The sequence below is a fragment of the Xiphophorus maculatus genome, chromosome 10 (assembly GCF_002775205.1).
Source record: "Xiphophorus maculatus strain JP 163 A chromosome 10, X_maculatus-5.0-male, whole genome shotgun sequence".
Taxonomy (NCBI): domain Eukaryota; kingdom Metazoa; phylum Chordata; class Actinopteri; order Cyprinodontiformes; family Poeciliidae; genus Xiphophorus; species Xiphophorus maculatus.
The window spans coordinates 5,647,646-5,663,410 of NC_036452.1; the positions used below are offsets into that span (position 1 = coordinate 5,647,646).

A 15,765-nucleotide genomic window follows, 5' to 3' on the forward strand; every position below is an offset into this window, starting at 1 on the left:
CTGATGAGGAATGTTTGTTAGATTAAAAGTACCTTTTGAAAATAACCTTGAGGAAGGTATTGAACATACTTTTCTATAGTTAGACTTCTCTATAGCATATAAATGTATTAAAATTGTTTTTATTGGTGTGATGTTTTTATGATTTTTATCTGTGTAATTAATCTGCGTGTTTCACTCATTGAACTGAGGTACTGAAATGACACGTTTAAATCATATTCTAAAATTACTTTTCAAAATTACTATATAAATGTATGAGAAAAATTAATCCACTCATGACTAAACTTTTCCAGATACAGTGACTTACCTCAAATTGAGTTCTACTTTTATATTTGTTTGGGTTCCACTTAATTATGTATTGAAAATATGTATAACGTTTTTTTTCCCCAGCCAATGAAATTAAGTTACTGATTACTAAATAAACAATTATATAATTCTTTACATCAAAACAAAAATTAATTTTAAGGCTTTTACCACATCTTTGGCAGGAGAGTCAAATTTATAAAGAAGCTTGCTTTTTCTAACTACAGCAAATTAGTGCTAAAGCACTGTAAAATGAGACTCTAATTCATGAATCAAAATAAAGACAGTCATTTGAAATTATTGATGGTTTGTGAAGTACAGTATGAGTCAATTTAAATAAATAAATGATGATCGTTCATCATTTATCACTCTGCAGAAACACATAGAAACATGCATAAACCACTCCCTTAAAGTTGTGGTTTGTGTATTCTCTCAAATGCTCAATTTGAGCAAAGACACATCATTGTCTAATCTAAAATTTTAAACAATTGAAATTAAATTTAACCTTTCCTAAACAATATCCATTGTAAAATGCCCTTCACTTTAATCGGATTTACTAATTAACATGTACTCCAACACATCAATAGACGTCTGGATATCTCATCTGCATAACAACTGAAAGGTGACCACAACAGACTAGGGCAGCTGCAGCTAAGGTCCTAGAACAATTTCTTCACTAATGAAAGCAGAGTTTAGAATGTGCCCACATGCCTTTTTGTCCTTATAGCAAACGTATTCACCCCACACTAAATACAAGCAAACTTATATGCAGATCAATTCTCCATATTTTCACCATTAGATCACTGGCAAGCTTTTTAAAGTTACAATTTCCCTGCACTGCAGAGCGAGGAAACCTGCAGTCTCGCTGTACTTCATTTTTCCCCTACTCACTGATCAGCTTGAAGTCCGTTTGGTGAGAGTGCTTCATGGCTGTTGGACACAGCTGACTGCTCAGCCTCCGTTCTGACAGCTCAGCGCCAGGGTGACCACGATACACTTGTCCACATTTGAGTTGACAGTCCCGTCTCTCCCACAGCTGTTCCCTCTCTCTCTTTGCTCTACTTCTCCCTCCCTAAGTCCATTTCCAACTTGTACTCTGTAACTTGTACTATCTGCTCTGTCACTCACCTGCTCGGTGTTCTTGTAAGTAACAGCAAAGGTTTCTCTATCTCTTCACCACATTCATTACTTCTCTGTCTCTCTCTCTAATACGCTCTCTCTCGCTCGCTTTCTGACACAACCTCATAAGTCTCCCGCCCACTCCCTACTGACACTACACATAGTTCACAGCCCTGTGCTACTCCACATAAAAACACTGTGTCAGAATTCATACAACCACACCAAAATTCAGGAAGCAATGAGTTACAACTAGCAATCAAAATAAACTAATCTTTTCAGCCTCTTTTCCTCCCTGATGTTGTCCCAGTTTTACCAACAGTGAATGAAAACAGGTAGATATATTTTGTTTACTCATGTATCTTTGCAAGCAGAGTTCCAGTCCTTTCTGCATTTTAATATCGCTGCAGTATAAGCAATCATTTAAAGACATGTTATTTTATCTGTTCACTTTGAACCTCTACTGCAGTTATGTCCAGAGTGTGGCCTTCAGGATGATTTTGCATGGTTCAATCACAGTTCAAGAATGATACAAATTTGGCCTGCCATTACAGGTGGTGAAGCAGGTGGATAGTTTTTAAAGTTTTTAAATCTTTCATCCATTCACAGTCTATACACACACTTGTAAAATCATTTCCTGTGAACACCAGGGTTAAGTTACAAATACAGTGAATTAGGTTTGGGAAAATGGTAATGAATGGGCATGGAGAGGTGTTAAGAGTTACAACAGGTGCTGGTAATTTTGCTCCCTTGCTGTTTCATACCTTTAAAATTTTTGTTTATTAGTACTATTAGCCGCTGAAGCAAATTATATCACTGCAACATTTGATGAACCGAGAAGTAAATGCTATGTTCTGCAGTCTGCGTGTCTCCTAGCTTAAAAGCACCTTTCTGCCACCCCTATCTGACTTTGTGGCATCGGATGCTGCGTCACTGTTTGCTCTATATCCTGGCAATTTCTGTTCATTGTTTGGAAAGGGAGTTAAGCTCAAAGACCTAAACACACACAGGTTTTCCATCAATGTCAGGTTATCTAGAAGTAAGCATAGTTATAAATCATGTATTAAGTAACTTAGCAGTCCATTTTATCTACCCCCAATTTATCTACCGTCAGGTTGGCTGAAAATATAAACAGAAAAACTAACAGATTTTACACTTTGTCTCTGCGTGCTTTAGAGTTATAAATTTGACAGTTTTGTTATTTGGTTACATAAGCTTTTTGAAAAGGAGATAGTTTGTCATGTGGAGTCACGTGCTAGGTGCTAGAGAATTTCCAAGCAGAGACTTTAAAACTAAAGAAAGAGCCTAAGTGCAGCAAAGTGTGTTTATTTTTACTTTTTTTTTGCGGCACTGTATCAGATAAAAAAACATTAACTTTTACATAAACTCTGATGCAATCTCGTGTTTTTAGGCAACAAACAGAGTCAGTCCAGAAACAAATGGAAAGCTGTCCTTTCCCTCTGAGATACAGGCTATGCCATGTCAAAATGATGACAACGGTTTGATGGAGCCAATAAGCTGTGAAATAAAATTAACGTTGACCTTAATGCATGGATGCACTGATAAATTGGCAACAGTTTCTTTAATTCTGGGTGGTCGGCCAACACTCATGTGAAACCGATCTTATTTACCGCCACAAAGGTCTGAAAATCAGCCACTGCCACTTTTTGCACTGCTGAGAGAGAGGGACTCGCCCACTAAATTATATCTGCATATGCACAGTTAACAATAGTCAAACAAATGATGCCAACTCACCAACTTTGTAGCTATATCTAGCCACTTTTCAGACTAAAAAGACCCCCAGCATCGACCAAAATCAGAATCGGCAGGGCAGGCTTTCTAAAGAACGGTGATTGGCCAGAAAATTGCAAACGATGCACCTATAAAGACGCCTGAAGACTGTACTTTACAGATGAAAGTTTTTGTCTTCAAGCTTTTGAAAACTGTCCCAAGTGATACAATGACTTCAGGCTACCTAACAATTTTTCCCTTTTGCACCCCTACGTCCCGCCCGCTATGCTTCAGCTTGTTTAATGACATAAATATCAAAATATAATTAGCTCTCTCACTCATATTTTTTAAATCAAAATACAATCTATTTTTCTATGTACTCCACATTTTCATGCAAGAATACTAACTAACTAACTTATGTTTAACTAACAGAAAATTCTCAGTCATCTTAGTGTATTTTTTCAGTAAAAAGTTAAAAGTTCATGATGAATTAAGGTCCACTTTTGCGTGGTCACGTTTGACTGAACAACCAACACAGCATGAACACTAATATTGACAAACAGAAGGATGAAAAGATGAACAGACTGAAAGATGAATGGATGTACGAACAGATGGAATATAATTTGTAAATACAAATTTTTCCATGCCTTTAAATTATTGAAATCAAATTATCCTTTTTCTCCAGTTTTGTGTACTGTAAAAAACTTAAAAAAAAGAAACGAGGAAAAAAAAAAGATCCCAAAGGTGTGTGCAGATTAATAATAAGAGATTTAGTTGGGTTTTTTGTAATTAATTACTGCTTGTTATTTAAAATTTACAACTCTGAGACATGGTTAGTTTGGCATGGGGTAATTGAAATATATATCCATTAGTTATGAGCATTTAAATGCTGGACATGAAAACTGTAACCAATGAATGACAGTTATGAAGCGTATTATGAGATTATAAAACAAATCTCATAATTTAAATCCTTTGACCAAAGGAAAACCCACCAATGTCTACAATCTCTCCATAAAGAATGTTTGTTTTATTGAGTATATTTAGAAATATTAACCGTTTAAACAATATGTAATCTTAAATCTTTGAGACTTCCCTTTGCTTTTACTCCCCACAATATTTGCTGTCAGTGAGTCCTAAATACTGGAATGCCACACAATGTAATGTGATGACTGAGCAAAAGAGAAACAAAAAAAAAGACGGAAACAAAAAGAAACACCAAACACCAGCTTGCAAGGATTGTAGCTTGAAACTAAGTCATGCACTTCCTTTTCAGCAGTACGACACAATAAAATATGTTATACAGGAAATGATCTCAAGACATGTCTGAAATAGCCTTTTGCAGATGATATTATTATTACCAAATCCCAAAAGTCCTTTCTTAGATTGTATGTAACATGCATGAGAAAACATGCAGTAAAAACACTTGCATGAATAATAAGCAAGGTTAAAACAAACTAACTTCTTTTCCTGTGACAGTCAAATAAATTTGGAATCTTAACACATGGCAAAGAAAGAGAAACACTAAAAATGTTTTTCATTAGAAATGACTCAGAAAATCTGACATTATTCAACAGACAGCGTCTCCCCGACAGAGACATTTCATCATTATGTTTGTGTACGAAACTCTTCAACAACTTGTTCAGAAACCCAACTACGAATAAGTGCATAATACATCTTCATCCAAATGGACAGAAAATGTTCTGGATGCCAACAACAGTTCTTACAATAAATACTTAAACTAGTCTCTTCGGAGGAAATAAAAATCTTCAGTTTTTCCTTTCTCCCCTAGAAAGCATGTTTATTATCTGCTGAATTGCATAAAAAAGATCAAGGGTGAAAGAAGCAGCATTTTTCTGTAGGCCTTAAAGATTAGAACCAGGTTATTGTGCTGATACACTGACAAGAAAACCGATACCAAAAATGGAAAGCAAACCACACCAGCACTGTCCAAGAATTAAACTCTATCAGAATGCCAAGTTTTAAAATAATTAAAACTTCATAAATGGAAGCAGATAACTTCCTCGACCTTATACACAATAAATCAACTTTCCAATGCCACTGAACAATTCAGTACTTCACTTAAGCAAGAAAGTGCATCTGAATATACAAAACTATGCCTAAAATATTTGAATATATAAAACATCTGAATGTGATAAAGTACAAAAAAACCAAATATTTTTAAGGGGGTAAAGACTTTTTTACTACCTTATGAACAAAAAAAACATTAGTAGACTGAACTGACGTATGTCAGGTGGTTTCCCTGAATCTGTCACATTAAAAATGTGACTTTGCATTGAGTCTCTGATTCTTGATGTGTCTCAAATCATTTCCCTTCTACATGTGCACCACACCAGTTCTGTTTTGTTTGCTCCAACATCCACTCGATCAGAACACAATGTTATGCTGAAGATATTCACTCTGTATGTGTCCAACTGCCTGCCTCTAAATGTGCTAATAAAAAGTTAGCACAACATGAAAAAAAAAGTTATTAACATGACTGATAACACTGCCTGTCAGATAAAAACAAATACAGAGATTAATCATTTTCGGTGCTTACGCGAGCACCACAGTGCATGTCTCCATGATCTTGCCAGAGACAGCCAGTCCCCTGGCTCTGTGCCAGTGGAAATTAATGTTAGGATCAGCTTACATTTAAGTCATACGTAATGTCATTGTTGAGAAGGTGGACAACCCAGCAACAACCCGACTGCCTTGATAGTGAAGTCATGTCGAGTGAAAAAGAGACAGTAAGAAAACGAGTATGATGGTGGTGAGGAAAAAAAAGACATTTGGATGACTTTCTTGAAGTTTTTCCATTTTGTGTGACAGTCTAACACGTATACAACATAATAGTGTGGTGAAAAAATGGTAAAAACAAATTGTTTTGCAAATAAAACTCTGAAAAAGTCTGTCATTAATACATATAAAGTTACACTTTAGTTAAACTAACATCCTGAACAGATCCATCAAACTGTAAAATAGGGCTGTAAAAACAAAAGCACAGCACACTTTTCAAACTTTTATACTTTAAACAAAGATAAAATGACATCACAAACAGCATCAACAGATTACCAATCTATTTGTAAGCACTATTTTTTCTGGAGTACCATTTCTGGCTTAAATGGGTTACTGTGATCAGTTTTATTTAGCTTGTTTTCTAAAGAAGAACTCAAGAACCCAGTTATTGATTTGTGACCCCAAAAGGTGTCACAATCCTAAATTTGAGAACCATTAGTCTAACACAGCATAAAAAAATATCAATAGAAATGATGTGATTTTTGTTTCGCAACTGCGGTGATTTAATATGGCGATAATACATCTAGAACAAAGGGAATGAAGTATGGGTATCACTAAAGAGCAAATAAGCTCTTTCCACTTTCGTCCATATCCCACCACAAAATCTTTAAGAATAAAAAAAGAGAGAGGATGTCATGGAAAGTGAAAAGAGGGTATAATGAGGAAAAAGGACAACAAGGGAATTACGTGAAAGGAAAGAAAGGAAAAGGGCAAGCAAAGGAATCAGCTGCAGATTCCAAACAAACCAGATCCTCCTGTGGATGTATCATGTGGGAAAAGGGCAGAAAGTAGAGCAGGAGACCACAAGGGAATACTGAGAACCAAAGACATCCCTCAGTCACTTCTGGTCCAATGTAACCTCTTCTTTTCAACAAATGCAACAGCTGATTATTATTAACCCTGTTAAATGTGAGTTACTATAGCACACCTGACAACAATTATGGCATTATAAGGAATAAAGCTATAATAAAGAACTTTTTGCATTCAATTTATCTATCTGGTACCAGATAAATCCAAATGTTATCTCAAAAGATTTTCCAAAACAAACGACAAGCCCAAGTCATATCCAATAATATGGAATCTGGTGTGGTCCAAATTTCATTTAAATTAATCTGACTGATTACAATAAAATCCAATCAAAAACTCAGTATCGGGTTCAATTACATACAATCAAAATACATTGCCCCACCGGTTAAGGATCATAGTTCTCTGCAAAAAGTTATTATGTTTGAGTCTCCATCTAACGCAAACTTCCTATTTTAATAGCATCAAACACCAAGTACACCTTAATATGCAGTAATTTGCACAGTGGAAACTGTCTTAACACTACTACAGTCTGCAGTCTCACTTATCTCTGCTCTCAGAAGTACAACCAATTAACACCAAAAAGAAAAAAGAAGGCAATTCTGGATTTGCTGCTTTGCAAGCACCAGCCCATAGCATGTCAAGTAATATCGCGCCAAGGTATTTCAGCTTCCCAAATGTACTTTCTCTTTGCAATGTATTAGATATGCGCTACAAAAAAATTGGTAACAGCAGTAATAACACATAAAAATTCTGTTATTAAACTTCCAATTAGTAAAAGTGTTTGCAAGGACTTGCGCAAGTTTCTACATTCGTCAAAAATATACACCTTGACTAATTGGGAGAACTATTTATATTGAAAATTTGTATGCTTATCTGACGTTATCTCCAAATAATGCTTACACAGGTTTCGCTCCTTTTTCACAGCAATGTGAATGTTTGTACCCATATGATACCATATAAAGACTCACCTTTTAGCACAGCGTGGCCGTTAGAGCACTGGGGTAATGAGAAGGGAAGAGATGCCCGTGCCCCAAGAGAAACCGTGGCCTCGAGGAATGCTCCAGTGAGCAGGGAACACAGCAACGTCTTCTGGTCACAAGCACGATACAATCTGGAAATAAGAAGGTGGTATTTTGTATTTTAGTATAAACAGTGAAATTAATATCTACAAGAAATTATGTTATCCTCATTACAGCATCCATATGATCATACAACTTTATCAGCACTAAACTTTGTGAGATATGGATGTACACTAATGCGACATGACAAAGGGAAAAGTTATATTTGAAGCAAATTTTAGAGATACAATCACAAGCACAGCTAGAATATGTCTTTAGTGGTAAAATATATCAGACTTCTACCATATTACAAATTTGCTACAACACATCACATGGTTTTGTGTGTGACAATACTACAGGTGATTGCAGCATTGGGAATAATTCAAGTTTAGGTTTGCTCACATCCAAAAAACAGATCATCATCTTCCTGATCAAAATAGAAAGTAATCTATGTAAATTAATGTTATACTCAACAGAATGTAAGCTGTTAACTGAAAACAGTTGCAGTGTGATGATGTCTGAGTTGCTGAAAACCATGTTAGAGGTTATAATCAAATAGTTTGTATTGGGCAGTGAATGTAATGATTCATTTGAAGCCAGAAGATGAAAAAGTAAACTAATTAATGATTTAATGCAACAACACGAGCGTGCCAGCTGCAAACTGAATCACACATAATTTAATGTGCATAATCTATCCAGTTATTACACTGAAGTTTTGCATAGTGTTTCTTAAGGTGTTCATACAATGCTAATGATTTTATGCTAACCAATACGAATACAACTGGAGCAAGATGATCCAAGAGGGAAAAACCTTTAACCATTATTTAAACATTGGATTCTTCTGAGGAGCTTTTAACTGGGATACAAATGCTGAAGTTCAAAGCAAGCTTTTTCTTGCTTCTTCTCTGTTTTGATATGACTTGTTGATAATTTGGCTCATAATATGTCTTAATTGAAGTTTCAACAGGTCATGTTTATGCAAAACTTACAGAAAGAATTGTTCCATTGCTTCTTAAATCAACTACTTTGGTTTTCACTTTGCAATGATTAATAAATATGTTTGGTTTGGGTCCAGCTGACTGGGTCATATCAAACAGAGAGGGTGCAACAGTGACCTCTAGCGGCTGTCTTTTACCACCATTTTACAGTGATCATAAGTGACTTGACCTTTCAAATCTGTTATTTGAAAGGTCACTATTATTTCATACTTTTACATGTCTTTGAGAAATGCTGCTTTAGAAATTGAACAGGCTGATGATTAAAGCAGAAATGAAAATGTTAACAAACCTATGCGTATGAAAAGGTTGGTAACACCAGGGATTAAAGCAGGTTTTCAAGTCCGGTCCCACTGGTGTGGTAAGGTGGAGTGGGCTTAGAGGCTCCCTGAGACAGGCACATCCAGGCTGAGACAACAGAAGCTTTCTGGAAGGATGAATTAGATTGATTTCTTCTCTGTCCTGCAAACAGCTGGTGACCTGTCAAGGAAATAATTGAAAGATGGATAACTTACTGGTAACTCACAGATAAATGTCACCCATTCATTCTGTAAAAGTTGCTTCTCTAAACTGCAACAAGATCCAATACACAAAAAGCAGCACACAATTATAGTTTTCAACATCAAATTCCTATAAATAAAACAGAACTATGGCATGAATCAAAAAGGAATCAAAGGAAGGGAGAAGTTCAAATCATCTCTTCCATTGATCAAAATGGGAAAGAATCATATCCCTAACTCAAATGTCTCTCTGCCAAGCTTTCTAACCATATGGCCAGATAGAGATTCACAGACAAACAGCAAAATCAAATGAGGTGGATTAGCAGTACTTGCCAATAGCTGAAGATATGGTCCAGGACATATTTAATGTGGAATATCATCTTTGATGCCTAGAAATTGAGCTGTTAGCATCTAATGACAGTTATGAGACTATACTACAGCAACAGTCTTCCATCAGAGGTCTCTTCAGATTAGTTGCAAGACAGGCTGCTACCAGAGATTCCTTCCTGCCTACAGTATCACCATCCACAATGACTATCTGAAGATACTTGGATGGCATAGTAACAACAACATTAAAATTTCCTTATGGAATAAAAAAGTATTTTTGAATAAATTGAAATTGATTTTTTAAAGGATTATGGTGAACTTTTATAATCAAAAATAAAGAAACCACAGACGATTAATGGGTTAATTGTTCCTTTTTTTTAACATGACCATGCATGTAACTTAATGTGCTTTCACTGCCACTTCCAGAACTTTCAACTAACAGGAAAACCTTTAAATCAGAAGGCATTGTTAGGTGGGCTCATGTGGTAATCCTCAGAAGCAATTTCCTTTAGGAAGAACGAAAGTCAATGTGTGAAGAGAAAAAATTAACAGAGAAACATAACTGTGGCACAAAACAGATGGAAGGTGGGGTGTAAAAAGCATCCACACAGAGAGGCAGACAGATATGTACAGTGAAAACAGATTGAAACAGGCCTGAGATAAAAGAAAAATCCCCATAGACCTTTGACAGAATTAAGATTTTGACAGAATTGATCTCCAGGATAACATCTCCTACAGTTCACCTTTTGATCATTCACTTCTTGGAACAACATCCATGTAACAAAAGGAAACAGTTATTGAAAACGATTGTCTTGTTCTTTGTCCTTGAGTAAAGCTGCAGACGGTCTCTCCTGGTACAAATTTCAGAGAAATGCCATTAAGACAACACTTTGTGGCACGCTAAATGGGCATTTATGCCTCCGGTGGGAACTGATATTTCAAAAATTGGACCAAATCAATGTTGGTGAGCAAAAGGGAGATGAGAGCAATAAAAGTTTAATGAGAAGATACAGTTCCAATGTTACCACCAGTGAAAGTGTGCCTCTGTGCTGCTCTTCATATTAGTGCTGACAAAAAAAGGAGTGAGGATAATAAATTTAACTTCACATTTTATCCTCAATACAATCACTGACTCAGAATGAAGAAATGTCAGATAGACATTAACACACATGGTGCAGATGTGGGACCTTGCAAAATATTCAAACTTATTGAACTTTTTTTTTTATTTACTTTTTTTTTTACAGCTCACCGGATTAACAAAACCAAAATCAAACATTTCAGCCTGCAAGCAAAACGTTATGTGTGGCTTAAAACAAATACTGCATATAACTCTGAAAACACCAATTCTACCGTGAAGCATAGTGGCGGCATAACGATGTAAGAAGGTTCTTCTTCAGGAACAGGGACGCCGGTCTAAGCTAAAAGGAAAATGGCTAAAAACAGGGCAATTCTGGAAGAAAAGCTGTTAAAGGCTTCAAATGACTTGGGGCCAGGGTGGAGGTTCCATAAATACAGACCCATTCAGTGAATTAGAAAATTACTGAAATTATTATCACCATTATAATTCTTGTTCTATAGCATAAAAATCACTAAAACCATAGAAGTTTCTGGTTGAAATGTGAGAAAATGTGAAAAGGTTCAATAGGTATGAATACTTTTCCAAGCCACTGTAGTTTTTGGCTAACTTGCTGTCTCAGCGGGATGGGTTTCCTGCATGGGTGTAGGCCTAGCTGTTGTCAGATCTGAGCCATCCCTGGAGAAAAGAGACATACCAGCCTGCCAGCACGTTTATGAAGGGAGAAGGAAGGAGGGGCTGAATATGAGAAACAAACACCTACATACATGAATCACTTCTACAAAAAGTTCTGCTTCAAATATATGTTGGGTAACATGTATGGCTATTTTCCCATATTCAGCATTGTTTAGTTCATATCTCTACCAAAAGCATTTTTTAATCTGATAAATTAAAGACTTAACAAGTTAATATTAAAGTGACAAACAACTGAGGAATGTTCTTTTACTGCACAGTGAAAATTGGCTAAAACTATATGGGGATTAATTATTTTTATTTTATTTCTTCACTTCAATCCACTTAAAGTTTTTTCTCCTATTATCATTTCTCTGTCTCAACCAAAACAAGCAGTAACACAGAAGCCTCCAGTTTGACTGAGATGAGTAATGAACCAAGAAAAACTGCAGGTCAAAGTGTTTATGTAAAAATGAGCCTGACTCCAAAGGACATGGTTGGGAATGCGGTGCTGCTTTTGATCGACGCAGAGCAGCTGGCTTCACAACAAACAAACAAAACACTTACAAGTAAGTCGGTGTGATCACAGACTAGAAATGTAAATAAGTAAGTCGATTTGATTTTTTGTAATTGCTTTTGACTTTCTGTGGACACATTTTGATAATGCAGCAATAAATAAAAAAAACTGGAATGTGTTTATTTTTAGTACAGTAAATATAAACGTAAATGAAAAACAAAATACACCCATTCTCTAAGGTTCCCTAAGGTTTTTAGCTGAGGTCATAATAGAAGTCACTTTTTTAACACTTTCTAAGATTATTTAGATCCAACCAGAGGTGCAAAACAGTTGCTATGAGATCTTTATGCTGATTCGGTGTGGTTGGAGGACTTGTGGTTTATCCAGATGTTGTTATGGTCTTTTAAAAGAGAAAACGTTTTATTCTGGCACCCTTTCCAAACAAACCCCACTAACCTTCCCAGGAGTGGATGTCTGAAAAGTGCTTGGAGAAATTGCAAAATAAAATATAATTTAAACAAATGAGCTCAATCTCCAGCTCTACAGGCCTCAGTTAGCATGGTAAATGGCAATATTCATGACTGCACAATCAGAAAAACGCTAAACAAACTAAATGTCCGTCATGAACTTTGACATTTTTGATGAAAAGGTTTTTGGGTTTTTCTCAAAATTTCTTTTACCACAAATGTGGGAAGATTGGCTACTGCGCTAACTGTTTCCCTTTTTGGGATAATTGTTCTGTAGAATGAGAGTTCGAATTGTTTGGAAATTAACTTAAAGCAGTCATGATCTGCAACAATTGCTTCTCTCTGGTCATTGCTAATGTCGTTCCTGCTTGGCATTGGTCTAATATACTTGTCCTCCCCAGATGCCTGCTCTTACAAAGCTCAATTATGGCCAGGTAATCAAATGCAGATTATTTAATTTCATAACCTATTAAAGCTTAAACCATCATGAAGCATAAAAGCCTAGAATTAAAAGAGGGAATGTTTTCTTCTTCTCCTGACTGCATAAGCAGCCAGGAAGCACCCTGATTTTCTATGTAGCCACAGTCACAAGAGACACTAGGACAATAATTGTGTTTAAGCTCTATTACATAAGTGGTGTGCAGGTCATCCAACATCAATACATCCGGCATGTCCTTTTTCATCTTAGATTACATTACCAGTGATCTTGCATTTCAGCTAGTTAATAGAACTCAAGTTGTATTAAGACAGTTGCTGCCAATAGAGGATTGTAGTTCATATTGCAGTGTGTGTACAGAAAACACTAATGGCTTAAGCTCTGTATAGGAACATTAAAACTGTGAGGGGCAGCTGTACAAATTTAGTTCAATCCTCTTTTTGTGCTGAAACTAAATTGAACACCTGACAGTGTGTATATACTGTATATATATAATAGCAACTGGTGCATGCAACAGTAGCAAAATTTCAGTTTCTTTCCTTTTCTTTGGAAGAGTTTGTTTGAATACCGGGAGAAAACTGTCACTCACTCCACAGTCACCACTGAGTCCCATTAGGCAATTTCTCTGCCTGGCAACAGCCGTTCTGGGAGAGGATTAGCATGGGGAGACTGAGAACCACGACACAGACTCCTGAACTTTGAGCTGGAATGCACAGGCACAGACACACTCATAGATCTACAGTATGCACATGCTAGAAAGCAGATATGCAAACACTTTGTGACTTATGCTGTTATGCATATCATAGCAGATGGGTTCAGCATGTATGAATACACAGGACACATGAGAAGCTGAAGCCATCCGCCTGAAATCCAATCACTCACATCTTAAATGTATTTAGTTTTAGCTCTGTAAATAGTTGTAGACAAATTCACTTAACAACCCTCTCTGTGTCAAATATGTGTGTTTTTTTTATCAAACACACATCAATTTACAGTCTTCTAGTCTTTATTATTTAATAGTTATCTATTGGTATAGAAGCTATAATACAATACACCTGAGCTACAACAGTGAAGCTTTCCTTCCATTTCTTTTTTTAGCTGTACATGAAAGAAGTTGCAGAAGGCCACAACATTTTATCTGGTAATTATATCATTAAATTAAACAGAAGTGCTTACATGGGATTAGACAAATCACATTAGCACAAATCTGCCCTCAGACACTCTCTCCCACAGGGCTATTACTCAAAGGATAGAAGTAAATTGTTTTGTTAGAAAACCGCTTTTGGAAGTGCCCCACAGAGCAGAAGTTGGCACAAGTTGCCCAGAATAATTAGGTGACTAAAGCAAAGAAAACACAGCTTATTTTCTTGCTTTGAGTTGGATTTTGGCAAAGTATTAGAAGGTTTTTGGTTTGATAATAAAGCTTGTAGAGATGCACCCAGAAATCCTCTAGTGACCAGAGTCGACCAGAATCAACTTGAACGTTGGAAAGTGAAAACCGAAACACTTATTTTTTTCTGGTCTGTGAACACAGATAGATGAGTGGCCAGTTCATGGAAGTCAAAACACTTTGAAAACATAAAAAAATTATATATATATATATATATATATATATATATATATATATATATATATATATATATATATATATATATATATATATATATATATATATATATGTTTACCAGAGATAGTTCTTTCTCTGCATAAGGTGGGATAGCAGGAAGTCTAAATGCAGTAAAGCAAAGTTCCTTAGATTTGTCTTTTGAAGCTTTTAACCTTTGCTAAAGGTCTACATTTTCTTGGGAAGATGGATCTTTAGAGTTAGCAATAATAATAATGCCAATAGTTCTAAATGCTAACATGAGATGCAAAGCCCAATTTGAAATGTCACCTATTAAATCATGTCCTTTATGACTTATATTAGTAATGCATTGTTTAGCTGCAGAGCTGTGTAACCATGACTGCTCTCTCACACTGACAGTGTAATATTGTCCCTACACCCAATTTATATAAATAACTGTTGACTGCAGGAATAATTCTCTGTAGTTACAATAAATTAACAATTTGATCAAACACAGTCATACTGTTTCTTTTGCAAACATTAAATTAAAATTTGGAGTTAATCCTTTTGTATGATCTTGGAAAAAAATGCATGCCTATATACCATGTCACATTTTTTATTTTATATAAATACAAATGTTACAGATTTACAATCGGTCCTTTAAAGGAAAATTTTTTGTAACTCTTATTAATTTGTTCAGCTATCTCCAACTCATTACCTGGAAAATTTTACTGTAGTAAGTTTAATTCATAGCAAAACTACTCCTTTGGCTTTAATGGAGAAAATTATATCTTTTTATTTTATTTTATTTATAAAGATGTTATTCCTAACATAGTTCAACTTTCAATTTAACCAGAAAATGCCTAAATAAGTTCAACAGTATATTTTAAAAGGAAAAATATAAATATTGAAAATGGTATTGAAGGTAAAATTTTGATCAGTGCATTTAATAAGTAATTATTAAAATATGGCTGCTTTTACTATAGACTTACTAACAGGAGTAGTGGAAAAAAGAACAGCTTTTAATTAACTAACCTTTTGAGTTCAACCTCAAGAGACAAGACAATGAAGCCCCTGGTCCATGTCAGCTATACTAGATAGTCCTTAGGACAAAACAGTTTTTAAAAATGTCATGCTCCTTCAGTGCTTCACAGCTTTTTAGTGTCTCTGCTTAGCCCCTAAAGCTATGCTCACAAATCATTTTGAACTAATTATGAGGTTCAGCTGAATAAATCAAGCACCTTTTTCCAGGAAAAAAAAAATCTCTAAATCACTTTAAGATTTAGGTCTGAGGCAGACCTTATTCCAAAACCTTCAAACCTTAGCTCCATGTGCTGTATTTCTCTTCAGTGAAGTGCAAGCAGAGCACAAAAATCTGTCTTATAGAATGAAGAAAATATGTAA

The 15,765-nt window shown here is 35.5% G+C and overlaps 1 protein-coding gene across 5 annotated transcripts in view; it reads right to left on the bottom strand.

The window, feature by feature from the left end:
• The window catches only part of plce1 (phospholipase C epsilon 1), an 84,041-nt gene that overhangs the window by 39,018 nt on the left and 29,258 nt on the right, over positions 1 to 15,765 (bottom strand). For 4 of the 5 annotated variants that reach the window (XM_023340966.1, XM_023340965.1, XM_023340969.1 and 1 more), the window contains exons 6-7: positions 9,096 to 9,283; positions 7,719 to 7,861 (exon numbers count right to left, since the gene is read on the bottom strand). In XM_023340966.1, the coding sequence (XP_023196734.1) occupies positions 7,719 to 7,861; positions 9,096 to 9,283 (331 nt within the window). Of the gene's footprint in view, positions 1 to 1,191; positions 1,460 to 7,718; positions 7,862 to 9,095; positions 9,284 to 15,765 lie in introns of those variants that run through there. The other variant, XM_023340968.1, reaches the window with a different exon arrangement.